Source organism: Athene noctua, chromosome 2 (assembly GCF_965140245.1).
Source record: "Athene noctua chromosome 2, bAthNoc1.hap1.1, whole genome shotgun sequence".
NCBI classification, from domain to species: Eukaryota; Metazoa; Chordata; class Aves; order Strigiformes; family Strigidae; genus Athene; species Athene noctua.
Window position 1 is genome coordinate 111,906,641 of NC_134038.1, and position 16,847 is coordinate 111,923,487.

Sequence of the window (16,847 nt, forward strand, 5' to 3'; positions counted from 1 at the left end):
ATTGACAGTGAGTCAGTACCCACAGCTGCATGTAGGATGCTGATGAGCTAATTATATGATAGTTGTTACATGAATTTATAGACACTTGAAGACTGCAGCCTACATATAATTGTTCTTTCTGTTTTGTTCTGGTAAAAAAGCAGCTAGAGAAATGTTGGCAACTACACAAAAAAACTTCAATTAACGTTTGTCATATGCCCACTACAATATTATTAACTACACAAAGATAGAGCTTTGTTAGGATATCTTAGGGTTTAATTTCCATGCTCAGACTCCAACTATAGTTTCTCACCCTCAGATTATGTAAAAGCAGCTGAGTTTTAAGTTCTGCTCACTGTGGATGACTCACATTATTATATACTAACCACCAACACATTTTGTTTTACCCTTTTGCTTTACATGCCTGGAGTGTTCCAGCTAGGGTTTGTCCTGTTCAGAGCCTGGACGTTTCACGTACTGCTTATTGTACCATGTAATCCCTCCCTGTCCTTCTCCTTTTAGCTTTCAATGAGCTCCTGCATTGAGACTCGGGCAATTTCACAAAACTATCCTACAGAACTCAGCATACGCCATTTATTATTGAGGAACGCTGATCTCCAAGAAGGCGCCATGCAATCTGCAGGCTTCGCTGCAGACCCCTGAGAATTCACACAGCTACACTGGAGACCGCTGGTAAAGCAGAGAACTCAGTCTCATAAACTGCTGCTGATGTCAAAAGATTTTTTGAACTCTTGTACATAAGGTTGGCATCAGGAATCAAACAATGCATGTCACTAAATCCTTTTACAGGGACACAGGAGATTAAGGCTTAGCTTATGACTGGGAAGGTTTCTATTCTCTGTATCAATAGGAGAAAGTCTTGAAGGTGAATAAATTCCAAAAAGTCTCCAGTGAAGCAGAAGGAGAGCAGCTTTAGGCACAATACGAGTCTTGCTCTGTGATTCTCTGCCGCTGCCTTCCGAGATTGTATCAGCAGCCAGCTCATTTTTTGATCTAGTTTAAGTAGGAAGAGAAGTTAAATGTCCAAGTATAGTCAGCTTCCCACGTAAGAGGCCCATGAAACTGTCTTTGTGAGACAAGCACATTGTCAGACTGCAGAACATCACGGAGTTTAATACAAAAACCGTGAAAGAACAGGTGAAATTATTTATTTATGTAATGAGTAGTGATGCTGAGTACTTCCAGATTCTGCTGCCTTTGCTAAGGTATGAGATAAAAATAACTATGTCATTAAATTTACAAAGACATACAGAAATAACTGTTAAGCATAACATTTCAGGCATTATTCAAAGCATGCAGAGGCCTAACCCTTTCTAGGATTCTAAAAGGAAATATAAAGCAATATGACTGTAAAGACGAACATAAGGGGCATTTAACTTTTATTCTAAGCAGGCGACTTCAGGAAAAAGATGCTTAGGGCCATTTTCTCAACTAGCCTAGATTTGTATTGATTCCACTGGTTTAGGCAAAGCTGCAATAAGTTTTACCATCTCAGATGTTGGTCTCTACCGTCTGAAAGAAGCCTGGAAGAAAAAAGGGCACCACCACATGATACTATGAATATGAAAAAAAGTATGCTGCAGGAAGTAGCAAAAGAGACATACCCATGAGGAAAGAAAAAACACAGGACTGAGAAAAATGCTTAAGAGGTTCTTTCAGGAAAGAAAGCTAGCAGACACAGCACAAGGGAATGTGAACTCTGCCCAGACACTGAGAATATGGGTATGACTCGGGGAAAAAAATTGCAACACGAAAAGATATCTTTTGAAATAAAGTAGAAATGCAGCACAAGCAAAGATGAAATATATTTGTTTCCCAAGGGTCAACTCCAGAGAGAGATTTCTTACACAGATGGGTCATTTTATCTCAAATCCAGAGTCCTGTTTCTAAGTCTCAAAGTGATTCAACAAGAAAGAAAATTTCCCAGGGAATGACTTCTAGCCCTTATTTAGAGCCGCCAAAGGTATTGCTTAGCGGTCCAGGGATATAAATTGCCTGCGTCAATTCAAAACTCATACACAGTAGTCATTGAAGGGAAGTGTCATGTCTGCATGTGATTTCCTGAAACGAACCAAATGTTTCTGCAGAGGAACCCATAAAATGCCGACAATATATTAAGACTGTTTTCTCTGAAAGTATTTAACTTGAACTTATAGTAGGTCCACTGGGTCAGAGAAAAATACTAAGAGAGGGAAATAAATCATGTCTTCGAATATCTGACAGAAGAATCCAAACAATTTTAGTGCATGAGATTACAACCAAAAGCTGTTTCCATACATTAATCGAGATAAAACAGCGATGGAAACTGAATATTTACAATTCCATGTACAGAGGACACATTTACGGTGGTCCAGCAGTAAAGTTGACGAGACAGGGCTGGGCTGATCCCAAGTTAGTCGGTATTAAAAGTACTGGGCTCTTCTGTCACTTCCAACAGTGGCACTACCAATGTGTCCATCACGAAGACAGTCGAGTATGTCGTCTGAAGGCACGCTGCTCAGCAGGCTCTGCTATCCTAACTCTTTGCATCCCAGCTAGAACTGATCAGAGATCAGAAGGGATAGCCATATCCCAGATGAATTTTACTCTTTATGATATACAGAGGACCCACCTCTTTACCTATCTTTAATTTATTCCATATTTTTTATTTGTTACATTTAACATATCAACGAAAGACAGCTGGAACCATCATTGAACACTGACAGTCCAAGAACCTGAAGCATCATTCTGTCCATCACAGGCGTGACTAGCACCTACTCTTAAATCCTCAGTGTCATTGCTTGGGAAGCCATGTGGTCCTACATTCTTTCCAACTGTAAAGAGGGCATACCTCGTGTAAAAAGAAGCCCTGCTGGCTCCAGTGAGGCCAGCTAAACAACCATGAAATCCAGTTATTCATACTGTCAACACACTAGCCTCCAGCATGTCCTGGACAACCAGCATTTAAAAAAAAAAAAAAAAAAAAAAAAGGCTAGTAGCCGAGTCCTGTCCTGTAGAGAAATTCTGATGCCGAATTCTAACATGAAGTACTGCACGCACAGTTAACTACCTCTGCTAGGCCACTTTCCAGACCTTTGCAGAAACCAGGGGGTGAATTTGCATTCAAGTGTATTTTTAACGACGCTACACCAGGCCGGGAGCGTCAGGACCCAGGCTTTGCTTGTGCTGGCAGAGTAGCTGCTCAGGTTGTCAGCGCCAAGTCAGGAGTCTGGCATCTGCCGGGCACCCCGTGGCTGGTCGCTGACGCAGCGCCAGAGTTTGGCGGGATCTCCTTACACCATCGTTTTGGACTCCCGACAGCCAGGATCACGGATCCCTTCCTCTTCAGCAGACGCGGCAGCAGGTGCCTTCAACCCTGCCCGTGACTAACTGCTCCCAAGGGAGCAGCCCACCACGGCGAGCTGGGCGAGCTGGGCGAGCTGGGCGAGGGCCGGGCTGCAGAGGCCACCGCCAGCCCCACCGCCGGCATCAGCACGGCCGCTGTCACCCGGGAGGGGTGGGGGGGTGCAGCGGGCCCCGGCTCTCCTCGGGGGTCCCCCCTCAGCGGGACCTTACGGCCGGTGCCGGGGCAACGCTGCAGGCGCCCCGCCCGCCCGCCCCTGGCCGCGGCCCAGGGCGGGGAGGGGGGGTAAAGGGGGGGGCGCCCGTCCGGGCCGGCGCGCCGCGCGGTCCTGCCGCCGCCAGCGGCGGTGCGGGCGGGGGGAAGGCGGGTGGTGTGTCCCGCACGTCATATCAGCCGCCCGGCCGGGATTGGCTGCGCTGCCTCACCCGACTGGACGCGGGCGCCGGGGCTGGCGCGGCGGCTCCCGCGCTCGGCGCTCGAGCCCGGCCCCGCCCCGCCCGGCGCGGCCCGGCACGGCCCGGCCCGAGGGGAGGGGAGGGGAGGGGTGGCGGAGCGGCGGGCCCGTCGCTGCCTCCGGCCGCGGGTAGGTCGGCGGCGGGTAACGTGACACCTGCGGCTGTGGGCTTATAAACCTTACACGGGGCGCGGGCCGGCGGCGGCGAGCCGGGAGGGAGGCGGCGGAGCGGCGGCCGTTCGCCCTCCCCCACGGGCTGAGGCGGCGGCGGGCGCAGCCCCCTGAGGTGAGAGGGCGGGGGGCCGCGCCCACGGTGCCCGGCGGGGAGAAGAGGGCTGGGGAAGGGGGCCGCCGTTTTACGGCCCCGAGCCGAGGAGCGAAGCCCGTCTCCGAGGGAGAGGGGGCAGCGCGGGTGGGTCTGACGGGAGCGGCGGCTCCTTGTCCGTGGCCTCCCCGGGGGCCGAGCCTCTCGGGTCACGGGAGGGCCCCGCCGCTTCCAGGCCGAGCCAGCGCAGCCCTGCCCCGCGGCCGCTCGGGTGGGTCCGGTCACCCCGCTCCTGCAGCGCCCCCACCTTCCCCCCGGCCCGTCGGGCTGGGAGCCGAGCGCCCGGCGCCTCGGGAGCCCGGGTGGTGCCGGGGGCGGCGGCGGTGTGTGTCAGCGGGGGGCGGGGGGCCGGCCGGACCCGCTGCTGGGGGTTTGACAGCCTGTCCCCTGCGTGTGTTCCAGGACTCCGGTGAAGCCAATGCCCCGGCTGGAGAACTGCGCCTGGAGCTGTTCCTGCACGGCCAGGGGGAGGCACAAAGCCCAGCTGGGGGACACGGCTGCCGGGCTGGCCGCCAAAGTGGGCGAGATGCTGAGCTCCTCCGTCTCCGGCCCCTCGCTGACGCTGGTGGGTCACGGAGCGCGCAGCCCCGGCGCCGCCACCACCGCCACCAGCAGCAGCAGCACCTTGAACTGGAGTCAGCACCTGGTGCAGAGGGTCGTGGTGCTCTTCGTCGTCGGTGCTTTCATGGCCCTGGTGCTGAACTTGCTGCAGATCCAGAGGAATGTGACTCTGTTCCCTGACGAAGTGATTTCCACTCTCTTCTCCTCCGCCTGGTGGGTGCCCCCGTGCTGCGGGACAGCAGCAGGTGAGTTGCAGACCTCCACGAGTGGGGTTTTTTTGATTGTTACCCCCTCCAGTGAGGAGGAGAGGCAGTGGGGCTGGATTAGTGACCTGTTGGGGGGGGGGAGCTAGCACTTCCACCGCTTGCAGTGAGCGAGGTGAACTCTGCCTTTTGGAAGCTTGCGTCCCCGCTCCAGCCGCATCCACGTGCAAGAGCTACGCACGCGTTTCCCGCGTGTCCGAAGGCGCTTTTTTTGCGCCGGTGCACACTGAATGTGGGCAAAGTGTATTTTTCGCGCGGCGCGGTCTGGAAGCTCGCGTGAACAGCTCCAGCGCCGTGGCGGGGAGGCGGGCGGGGAAACACGCGCTCCCCACGCAGCTGCCGGCGTGTTTCTCCCGTGACAGCGCGACTTCAGTGCGGGATTCCCCCCGCCGCCCCACGGCCGGGCACGAGGGGGCGGGGCCACGCGTCACCGCCCCTCGCCGCCCATTGGCTGCCGGCGAACTGGTGAGTGGCGGGTGGCGCTCGCCATTGGCTGCCGGCCCGAACTGGCCACGGGCTGGGCCGAAAACAAGGAAGTCACGTGCGGCGGCGGCGGCGCCCTGCCCGCACCCTCCCGCTGCTCGCCCCCTGCCCGCAGCGCCAAGTACCCTTTTACCTTGGTTAAAAGGGGTTAAATCTTAGGAAATAAACCCGCTGTAATCTTCTTTTAATTTGCGTTGAAAGTACTTTAAACAATTCTTCCATGTTTGGGGTGTTCTTAATGCCGGGATGTTGTCACGTGTTATCTGTACCTCATAGTAAGGGAGTATGAATGATAAACCATAAACTTGAACGAATGATAAACTGCGCAGTAAAAAGAGATTGCCACAGGTAGTGGTCCAGTGAGAGTTATCACAGCCCTGTCACAGCTGGATTAAACTTTGGCATTTAGCTGTGAATTGTAAGGTAAAAAAGTCCTGGTACGTGGCATGTCTTGTGCCTTAATGTAGACGTTGTTCCTCTTAGGAGTTTAAGCGGGAGAAAAAAACTCGTAGGAAAGGAGATAAACATACATCAGTTAAAGCAGCATGCCTAGCCCTGGAGTTGATGACAACACATGGAGTAGCAAGACCTGGAAGAATGAAACTCATGTAGTGTTTGTGCTAGCCACGGAGCTAACACAAGCCTGTGTCTGTCTTCTGCAACCAAACTGCAGATTGATAAGGCTGAGAAAATGCTATATGAGGATAAAAACTTTGTCTAGTTAGTAGTATGAGTGGTTATTATTCCCTGACATACATATGGCTGATGGCAAGTGCTTTAAGTGCGGCTCTGCTTCTGTTTGGTGTCAAAATGCATCTGATCTGGATGGGAGCATCAGCTGGCTTGCAGCACAGCAGAAGGAGGGAGAGCAGCTCTGTCAAGAAACTTTTGAGTCCAGGAAAATTTTTCATTCAGGGCCTGATTCACAGCTAATGAGTCAAGTTCATAAACCCATCTGCCCTGCATGTGAGGAATAAATGCATGTTCCATTCCTCACTGTAATTAAGCTTTTTGTGATGCTTTGTTATTTATTGGTACAAAACAAGCATGTGCTCAGGATTTCAAATAAGGTATGTTTATGGGAGAGAAGGAGCTTGAAGTCAGATACATTGACGTGGCAATATATATATCTCTTTTTTAAAGGTTCAAACAGAATACTGCTTGTTAGAGTGGAGGGTTTATTATTTTCTAAACCGGGGAGGGTGGTAATAATTGTCTTCATCAGGCTTACAGTAGTGTGATAAGCACCTTGCTAATATGTCAAGTGCTTATTTACGAACTAGTATTTAGTAATATTGAAGTAATCGTTGTGTAACAGTTAGTACAAGTAGTATTACTTCTCTTGCAGCTGTTGTTGGCCTGCTGTATCCCTGCATTGACAGCCACCTTGGGGAACCACACAAATTCAAGAGAGAGTGGGCCAGCGTAATGCGATGTATAGCAGTTTTTGTTGGCATTAATCATGCAAGTGCTGTATCCTTGAACTAGTTTACGTTGTTGCTCGATGTGCTTAGTCCATTGTCATGAAACAGTCTCTCCCATTCACATATGGGAGAACTACACAGGTAAGGATGGCGCTACTGTCAGAGACAAACTTCTGTGAGACATGCAGTACGCTGCAATAGTTACCTTAAGATGATAACACAGTTCACTTAAAAGTGGTTGGGGGGTGGTTCTGGGAGGTGTGAGGGATAGATGTTATAGTATGTCTGGTTTAACTGCAAGCATAACAGTGTAAGTTGTGTTATTTTAATCTGTATGTTATCTGTGTCTAATAGTTAACACAATTAACTATCAATGTACTCTGAACTGTTCAGTAAGAGTGTTCTTTGTGTTGGACACTGATGGTTTGAGCAGAAAACCTAAATCAGCAAGGATAACTAGGTTACTTGAGAAAAAAATCCATATAAGTTAAATATATTGCCATATAGTATATTCTTTAGATGCTCAATGTGGCAAAAATTGATGTTGTCCTTGCACTCAGACTCCAGTCAAAGTTGCCAAGAGCTATGATGGCTCATCGGGTCTGGAAACCAGATCCTTGATGTATGGTATTTAGAGATACAGAATCATGCTCACTTTTGGTTTCTGTTCTCCTGTGTCCAGTTTCAGCAGCAGGATGTCTGCAGACTTAAAAAGATTGTCCTTAACATCTTTTTCCAGAAACTAGATTTTGCGAACAACGTCCAGCTGTCCCTGACACTAGCAGCCTTATCACTGGGTCTTTGGTGGACATTTGATCGTTCAAGAAGTGGTCTCGGACTTGGGATTACAATAGCATTTGTAGCAACTCTGATAACCCAGTTTCTTGTATATAATGGTGTTTATCAGTAAGTTTTACTGTTAAAATACTGTTTCAACTGATGTGTTAACTAAAAATGGGTGCACATGCACTGGAAGTTAGTTATTAATGTGTTTAGCACGTTCTTATAAGACGACTTTTTGTTTGCCTAAGGCAGCTAATTGTCCAGTTGTTCCAAATGATCAGATTGAGAACTGGGTGGAGGGTGGGGAGTAGACAAATTGGGATATATGTTGAAATAGTAACAGTTCAGTAAACTGAACTTCTGCTGGCCTGGTGTATCATTAACTGGCTATCAGGAGAGATAATTTCTAAACTTTGGTGGCTAGGATGTTGGGGTTTAGAATCTTATTAAGTTAACAGACTTCATTTGGTCTCCCTATTTCTTCTCCTGTGTTACTGCTTTTTTTGTTTGGTCCCCGGGAGATAATTCCATAGCATCTTGTTAACAGTACATAAGGTGTTGATAATACCTTGTCTCTAACCTATTTCCTTTTGTTCGCTAGGTATACATCCCCAGATTTTCTTTACATCCGTTCTTGGCTTCCATGTATATTTTTCTCAGGAGGTGTGACTGTAGGAAACATAGGACGCCAACTGGCTATGGTAATTACTGTATAATTATCATTTCCTTTAACAGTCCAAATAGCTTCCATTGTTGTTAGTCCAAGCACAAACTATGCCTTTAAGGGTATGACTCACAAACTGACAGAGATAAATAGGTGTCTTCCCAAGAGCTGAAATGTAAGTGTACAACCTGTGTTGCAGGTAGAGTGGGAATTGTCTTAGCAAGTGTTTGAGTCTCTTCTATGTTTAACTTTTTCCAGCAACAGCTTAAATAAGACTAGAATCAGAAGGTTGCTTCTGCAGAGAATTTTAATCGCTTCTGCTCTGTCAGTACTTTGAAATAATATCTAAGGCAGCTAGAAAACTGAGGCACAGATGGACTTTCTCTAATTATTCAATAAAGCATTTTTGTTATGTAGGTGAAAGTAAATGTCCCTATGTAGCATTAAATTCCACCACTCCTAGAATCAAATATGGTCTTTCTGTTCACTTAAGATGTACTTAAGTATTGCTCCATATATTGGATAATATGGTGTAAATGCCTATCATTGCTAGATTCTTAACTAATTATTTCCTTGTAGCATACTTAAGAGTAAACTCAGCTGTATGATTGTACATTAGCCTGAGGCTTGGTTGTGAAAAGTGTTCTGACAGTGATGGATAGTAATAATTAATAATCTATTGATTTAACTTCTCTCTTCTTTGCTACATACATTTTTTTTTTATCCTGGAAGACATCCTTCAAGTATTTAACTTCTCTAAGGCTGCTGTGGTTTAGCTGCCTTTAATTTTTGCTGAAGGAAAGGCATTTGTAGACTTGGGAGTTCCTTAAACAGTAGTCTCTGAATTGTGTAGTAAGGGGGAGGAGCTGTCTTTTGGCACAGAACCAAAAATGAGTAAAACAATGAGTCTAAAGCTAGCTGTCTTTCCTGGAACAGGCCTTCTGTCTCTTCTGCCTAGCCTTGCAAACCCGGGGGATGGATGCTAATGTACTTCTAACATGGATAGTCTGAGCTTGATGCTGCAGATGGACAGGATTGCAGACAGGCTGGGGAAGAGCGCCATGTTGCTTGACCACCACTGGCTAACATTTAAAGATCAATTTCTTTAGTACTGATTCTCAGTTACACTAAATTAATAGTAACCTCTTGTAGAGAAAAGCCTGTTTAAAGCAAAAAAGGCATGAGGTGAATCTACTTCTGTTCTTGAAGTTTTTCATTCATGCTGACTTGATACCAAGTTACAGATTTACCAGGACCATGGTCACAATCTTAACTTCACATTCAATTTTGATTTGCTCTGAGGCTCTTTAAAATACAAGCTCGTTACTTAGCCTTCATATCCCAGTGGTGCATATGATCTACATGTGGGTTTTTTTTAGGACTACCTGTATGGGGGGAAGAGAGGATATAATATCTCTTTAAATTTGCCACTCACATCAAGTGAAAAAGATATATTTAATGTAGTTTTATTTAAGCTTTGCTTTTGCAGTCAGTCTCAGAATAAAATTAAAGTCATTTATATTGTTATGTAGTTATATGCTACAGTTCTGTATTTCACATTGGCATATACAGTTGCTATGCTAATGTTAGAAGGTGAAGTGAGGGAGCCTTAAAGAAGGAATAGCTAAAATAAATTTAGGCACATAGGGCTTTTTCTCCTTTTGACTTCTTTTCACCTGTTATTTCACTGAATGTAGTTAAATTCAGACTGGCTGCTGCCTGCAACTTCCCTGTCAGTCTTGCCATCTTCCTTACAAAGAAAAAGGGAAGTCGTCAGGGTAAAGCATTCTATTATGGTTACCCAGAAGTGTCTTCTCATGTCTTTTACACTAGCATGACTTAGTCTGGAAAAACTTGGAGAAGCCAAACATTTGCATAGGAAAACTTCTGCAAGTCACTGTGAAGCATTCAGTGCTGGAAATTCAAAGAATTCCACTTCTAAAATAGAGCAGTAGCATTTAGTCAACTAGGTTTTTCTTCTATAGAGATGACCCAAAAGCATCAGTCAGTTTTGTCAGACATTGTGAATGTGGCAAGAAGACGGAATATTACATTTTAAAAACTAAACGTGAATAAAAAGTTATTCTTGTAGTTGTATTCTGTCCTAAGTCCCTGAGCTGTTTGGCTGCACCTGTCAGTTGCAGATCAAATAGTAGATCTTTTCTGGGCATGTCTAGAGTAGAAGTGGCAGCTGTGAACATTACTTTAGTGGAGTAAAGTTGCCTCAGCCCCTGTCTAGCTTTTGCAGTTAGAAAGGAAATAAGAAGTAGATTGAGAAGTGTCCCCAAGACATACCCTCCCATCCTGAGAAACATTAGCTGGAAGATGCTTGCTGCTTTTCAGTCACTGGATTTCAAGTGAGCTTGCATGCAGTAGCCAAGTGTACTGCTACCTTTAAGGAAACCTGCTGTTAGCAGAGGGTTTGGAGGGGTTGTTTTGTTGGTTATTTTTGCTATCAGCTTGAGGGTGAAATCCAACATTTTCTTGGATAGCATGATTTCAAAAGAAGAGGTGTAGGTGCTGCTGCCACCACCAGCTCTTGCTGCTCATTGACACCTAAAGTTGCTCAGTCAGTGCTCATCAGTTGGGTTAAATGGATGACAACACTTCATTTTGAGTTGCAACCGTCATTCTCAACATCTGGCAAACTAGGGTGGTATTCAGAACTTAGACCTCACAAATATCTATTGTTTGCTACTGCAAGAGGCTGCAGAACTGTGAACACATTCATTACTTCAAAATACATATGCATTTTGAGTCTAGAATGAGAAGACTGTATTACAAGCTTTGTTTTAAAGAAGAGTTGGTGAAATTTCTTACACTGACATACTATAGGGTTTCATACTAGAAAAAGGACTTAGGAGGAATTGAGTAAATCTATCTGATGCCAGCCTTTGACTGGAAAATAACGCAACTTATGCGTGAAGACAGTTTGAGAGAGGGCTGTTAAACTGAATTAATACCCATTAAGTGAAGCACTGTGTACCTTCTGCTAAGAAATAAACTGAGACATGGAAGAAAGCTAATGAAGTCTTATAAAAAGCAGTGTGATTGGTAGATGGATTCATCAGATGCACTGACTGAGGCAGCATAGGCCCATAGTGATTTTTCTTTTTTGTCCACAGTTAAGGAGCACGTTGTTGTTGAGCTTTTATAAGAAACCATGTCTGCTAGGTCACTCTCAGCCTAACTGAAGTTAGTTGACTATTTAATCATTGAAAATACTGCATAATGTAGTCACTTATCAGATGGCATTAAAATATAACATGTGTTTGGTATTTTTTTTTATCCATAGGGTATTCCAGAGAAACCACACAATGACTAAATCTTTGAAGAAGAGAGCACGGTGCCAGTGTGAAAGCAACATTATGAAGATGTGTTCCTGTTTTAAATTGAAGATTATTTAGGAAAAATAATCTTTTTATGGGCTCACTGCACAAATGACTTGTGGAAAAAAAAAAAAAAATTAATCCTCTCTTAGAATAGCCAAATGAAATTAACTGCTTATCTTGAAATCTTACCCTGATTTACCGCATAAGCATTTGCGTATGGCTGTTCTCTGGAAGAGTTTAACACCAAGTTGCATACAGCTGTTCAGGCTAAGTGGCAGTTTTCCAAGTATTAGATTCTAGTGTAAGTTATTGAAGCAGCTGCCATATTTTAAAGCCTTGGAACTGAAATTTAATTACAAGCTCTTGTATCAGTGCCCAAAGGAAGTAGATCGATGGTGCTTAACAATGATGAAGTATAGTTTAATAGGAATAGTATTTATCCAAATCTTTAAGGAATAGGGTTATTTAAAAATAAGAGTGATCGAAACAGATTAAAGGCATTGCACTAATGCTTTTAGGAGTCTTATGAAGGAATCATGCCCTTACTTGTAATGCTGCATTAAGTTTCTGTCTTTGACAGTGGTGAGGGTTGGAGGGATGAAAGTTTGGAAGTCACTTACTTTTGTAATTGATAGGCGAACACTGGAGACAATCTTGTTCGAACGTGAACTTTACCAAATTCTGACTGGAAATTTCATTACTTCTGAAGCTTGCAGTTAGATTTGCAAGAATCAAGTTCTGGCCCCAATTCAGTAAGAAATTAAGTGTATGTGAATACTCCTGCTTAATATTAGACGTATGCTTCAGTATCTCACTGAAGAAGGTCTTGGATATCTTATATGTCTGGTGTCACTGAAAACAGGTGCATTGCAGGCCATTGCTTGGCCGTTGAGTACATGCCCCCAACTCCTTAGATTTGCAGTTTCCTCATAGAGGTGTCCTTGATATTGCTTCTGTTTGAGTCAGGGTTTTGACTGAAATGTTTGGAAACAGAAGCGGGCCTAAAATGTGACTTAAACTGTATATGAAGAATAGCAAACAGCTTGTTTTCTCAGTTCAGTTTCTGAAAGAGATCACTACTTGTTTTTTCACAGCCCTATAGAACTTGCAATCTGTGATTGCCTTCTTAAAAAAAAAAAAGTGCTTATGTCACTACATTAAACATTTGGTGTTTCTTAATACTTAGTTCTGGTGAGCACAACGTATTCATTTGATAGCTTAGACCACAGGAGACCTAAATAGCAAGTATTAGGTCTTAAAGTTGAAGTGCAATGTACAGTAAATCTGAGCCTCGTGTTCTCTTCAATATCGATCATTTTTTATGAGAGATTAAAGAGAAAAGGGTTCTGAGTTCATTTCAATGCTGCATGGAGTCAAATGGAGCAATAATTTATTTAACTAGTAAAGCTAGTTTTGTTGTATCTTTCATTGAACCCAAATTTTTAGAAATACTCCAGTTTTGTGGTTATGGTGTACTTGTAAATTTTTATGGATTTGCCTTTTTGTATTATGCAAATTTTTTTTTGTTCATTTCCAATCTTACATGGCTTCAGATATAATTAGAGGCATCGGTTAAAGACTGACCCATCGAAAAAGATATCAAGGCCAGGTAGCAGTGTTCCAGCTGTTTTCACTCTTCTAAGGGAATGCTATAACTGCTGCTTGTGCTTTTTTTTGTAGCAGGAAAAGTTTAGCACAAAGTCTATATTACAGAGCGGACCCCAATTCTAATCTTGCTTTGGTGTAAATTGAGAGTAATTTCGTTGATATAAGATCCTTCCACAAATGTTTAAAACCTAAATAGTCACATTTTATAGTACCACTTGAAGAAATTAGGTCCTCAGATCAGGACTGGATCAGCTCAGCCATTTTAAGAAGTATGCTACCTGTTGGGGAGACAGTTTTGTAACCTTGAAACCAATCTCAAAATGTTACAAAACCAGATGTAAGTAAAGATGACAGTCATCTCTACAGATAATTGATGGATAGACAAGTATTTAAGATTTATTTGTAAAGACTGAAACTAAATCTGTATGTGTTAGAAATTATGCAGCCAAAAATGTAAGTCAAAAGTTCATTTTTTGCCAATACTTCTGAGTATCTTAACCAAAGTGATTTAAGTTTGGAAGAGGTGGGGAGGGGAGTGAAGAAAATTTGCACTATTCTGAATTTGAACACTTAAATTCTCATTCTTACTGATAAGTTTTCAGCGGTGTGTTTGGTTTTACACTTTTTTTACTATTAAAGTTTTAAGATCAAGTCATGTTTGCCTTGGATTCTCTGTATTCACATTATGCAGGAATCTTTCTTGAAAAGGACAGTTGTTATGGCTGCATAACAAATATTCAGTCATGCATACTCAGTGGTTTAAAAAAAAATCCTAAACTGAACTTGGAGAGATTAGCTTTTAGAGAGGCTTCCAGCCTGGGTTATACAGTTGAAGAAAAATAGTCTTGCTATTGTACCAAAAAAGTGATATAAGTGTATGTTATGTGACTTAAAGTGCAGAATCTTCCCATTGTCTTTCAAGATGCTGAAATTAATAATTTGAAACAAAATATGGAGGGGGCAGTGTAACCATGAAAATTCCTGTTGTGGCTTGGTTATATGCAGTAACAATTACTAAGTCTGAAGCATCTTAAAGAGTGCAAACAGTAAGAATAAGTAAGCACAGCTAATAAGGCTGAGCAAGTGGAAAACTGTTGTATCATCTGATTTAGGGAAGATAACATCTTGCAAATTTAGACAAAAATTCTTCAGTTTTCCTGCGCTTAAATAGTTATTTCAAACTTCTAGAAGCTTCTGTGCTTGTGGTGGACAGAGTAGAATGGCTTTTTGATCAGTCTTCATCCATATTAGGGCAGAGTGTGCTGGCTTATCTGAAGGCTTCATTAGGAACTTATTAACTATTTTAGCTTGAATAGCCTGTGTTTGGTTAACTTCAGAGCGTGCTCTGTGGCAGCTGAGGAGGAGGTAGTCGTTAACACCTCTGGCCTGGTAATGGCTCGCATCCTCCAGGTACACTGCTTTCCTTGGAAGTGCTCAGATTTTGTCAAAAGGAACTAAAAATACATATTAGAAAAAAAAAAAAGCTGTGGGATACAGCCTGATCTTTGAGAACTAGGACATAATGGGGTCCTTTTGAGGCAGGAAAGCGTGTACAAAGATTCTAAAGAAGAAAGTCTTCGCAGCCAGTGTGATGATTTGACCTGTGATGGTTCCTGCAAATTCCTTCAGCAGGTTATTTAGCCTTTGGCTTTCAAGCATAGGGATTTGCAGGTGCTAAATTAGCCACAGGAGGGCCCATAGTCTGTTCTCTGAATACAACAGGAACATATTGAGATGAGTAAGGAAATGAAATCCCAGTTGCCTTACTGTTCATAAAAGTAGTTCCAAATTTCATGAGAACAAAGCATTACATGCTGGTCTAATTGAACAAAGCATACGAGATCACTGAGGGCCCTATCTTGGAAACCAGTGAGAGGTGTGGGTGATAGCAGGTTCTTCCAGCTAAAAGGTCAAGAAAGGTACCTATAGGTGATGGTTATTTCTGTGGGCAATTAAATACACGAGTTGCCCCATACCTAGTCTGGAGTCTTCTCCCTGCATTTAAATCCTGTTGTGCAGTGATAATATTCTGTCTTCATGAGCTACAAAAGGGGACAGATGAACTACATATGCAGCAAAACCACAGTCCTCGTGCCTGTCTGTGTGATAAGAAAGCCTGTAGGTTGTGATGGTGCTTCTGGCTTGCTCTGGTTAACTTTTGAAGGCAGAATTCAAAGTACATATGATAATTTCTGTAAATAATGCATTACTGCCCAAAAAGTCATAAATGGCAGAGCTGTACTGAGTTTTACTTAGTTTTTCTCCAGCTGCAAACTATGTTTTCTATATCACAGTAAGTCATGCCTATGTATTAAGTAGTTTGAGTGCTATTGTTATATTAAATATCAGTCAAGTGATTCAGAGATTACACCAACTTGCTATGTCTCCTCGGAATTAAAATACCAGTTACAAATCAGCATTTTTGCACAGAAGTCAGTTTTCTCCCAGCTCAGTTGTTGATCAGTGGCTCCAGCAGTGCCCTGTGGCAGGCAGGCAGGCAGGTATCTGTTGGGCCAGCCTGCCATGGCTTGGGGCTAGGAAGGGGAGGGCAACCCCTGTAGCTGCTCCAAGGATGCTCCAGGCTTCCTCTTGCCAAAAGGAATAGATGTTGAGTATTGTTTGTGCTGATGTTATTTGTTTTCTAACTGGTCAAAAGCAGCCAAGTAGCTCAAACACCAAGAACTAGAATAGAATGAATTACAGCTGTCCCACATTTTGCTGGGTGGATGGAGGAGAGAAAAGGGTTTTTTTCTACCCACTCTCTCCAGATAGAAGAGCACACTTTCTTGCATTTTGCAGAATTGGACCACAGGTATGGGCCGATTCCTGAACACAGGGTTGAATCTGGGTTAGCACCATCACAGTGGCTGATGTTAATGGTATGAGCAAAAGCTAACTGACTTCACAGAGGGCACATTTATTCACCCTGAATATTATTAGCCCTGTTCAGAAAGCCTTTGAAGGCTATATTTTAGTAGTATCAAGCTGAACTAGCTTCAGTTTAAAATATATACATAAAAGTCCTGCTGACGGCTGTGTGTGTCTCCTACCTACTTATGAATGCACAGTAAGTTCATCCTTCCAAGGTATCTTAGAGTAGGTGCCCAAAAATTAAAATAAGATAACCTGGATTCACAAGAGTTGAGATCCTGTCCATTAAGGCCTGTGACAGAAAAGCTTGCTGAGATGTTCCTGCAGAAATGTGAGTTGTGGCTGTGGAGTTCTTCAAGACAGAAGGTCTGGTGGCTTTTCTGGCTGCGTTTTAAATTGCAGCGTACTAGAGAGACATAAAAAGGATTCGGATCAGGTGGCTTGGGACAACCACAGCCTGGGAAGGACTTCATCCTGCAATGCAGAAAGGCCCGCAGCCAACTGGGAACATGCCCAGCAGTACCTACAGTCTTTCCTACTTATCACCAAAGAATTGCTGGGACATGCAGGATTGAACAAGTGGGTTGTGATCTCTCTTCTTGAGGGGGGGATTTCTAAACCTTGGACTTGGACACAAAGGAGATGTTATGTTACAAACAGAGGTCATTTAGGAGCAGGAGATGGTGAGATCACTGAGAGGTCACTGAGGTTCGGGTTTTCCTGGACATCTTAGGGT

The 16,847-nt window shown here is 44.0% G+C and overlaps 1 protein-coding gene across 1 annotated transcript; it reads left to right on the top strand.

Annotated features, from left to right (window-relative positions):
• Nucleotides 1-3,938: 3,938 nt before the first annotated feature.
• Nucleotides 3,939-13,895, top strand: INSIG1 (insulin induced gene 1). The gene is made up of 6 exons (XM_074899915.1): nt 3,939-4,083; nt 4,525-4,928; nt 6,778-6,902; nt 7,593-7,759; nt 8,238-8,337; nt 11,596-13,895. The coding sequence occupies exons 2-6, from the start codon at nt 4,541-4,543 to the stop codon at nt 11,623-11,625; spliced, it is 810 nt and encodes a 269-aa protein (XP_074756016.1). The 5' UTR covers nt 3,939-4,083; nt 4,525-4,540; the 3' UTR covers nt 11,626-13,895.
• Nucleotides 13,896-16,847: the final 2,952 nt, after the last annotated feature.

Bases quoted from the DNA above. Each gene is read 5' to 3' on its own strand.
- INSIG1 (XM_074899915.1), top strand. From the start codon at position 4,541: ATGCCCCGGCTGGAGAACTGCGCCTGGAGCTGTTCCTGCACGGCCAGG. The intron at 6,903-7,592 runs GTATCCTTGAAC...ATCTTTTTCCAG, and splicing joins GCATTAATCATGCAAGTGCT to AAACTAGATTTTGCGAACAA. The intron at 7,760-8,237 runs GTAAGTTTTACT...TTTGTTCGCTAG, and splicing joins GTATATAATGGTGTTTATCA to GTATACATCCCCAGATTTTC.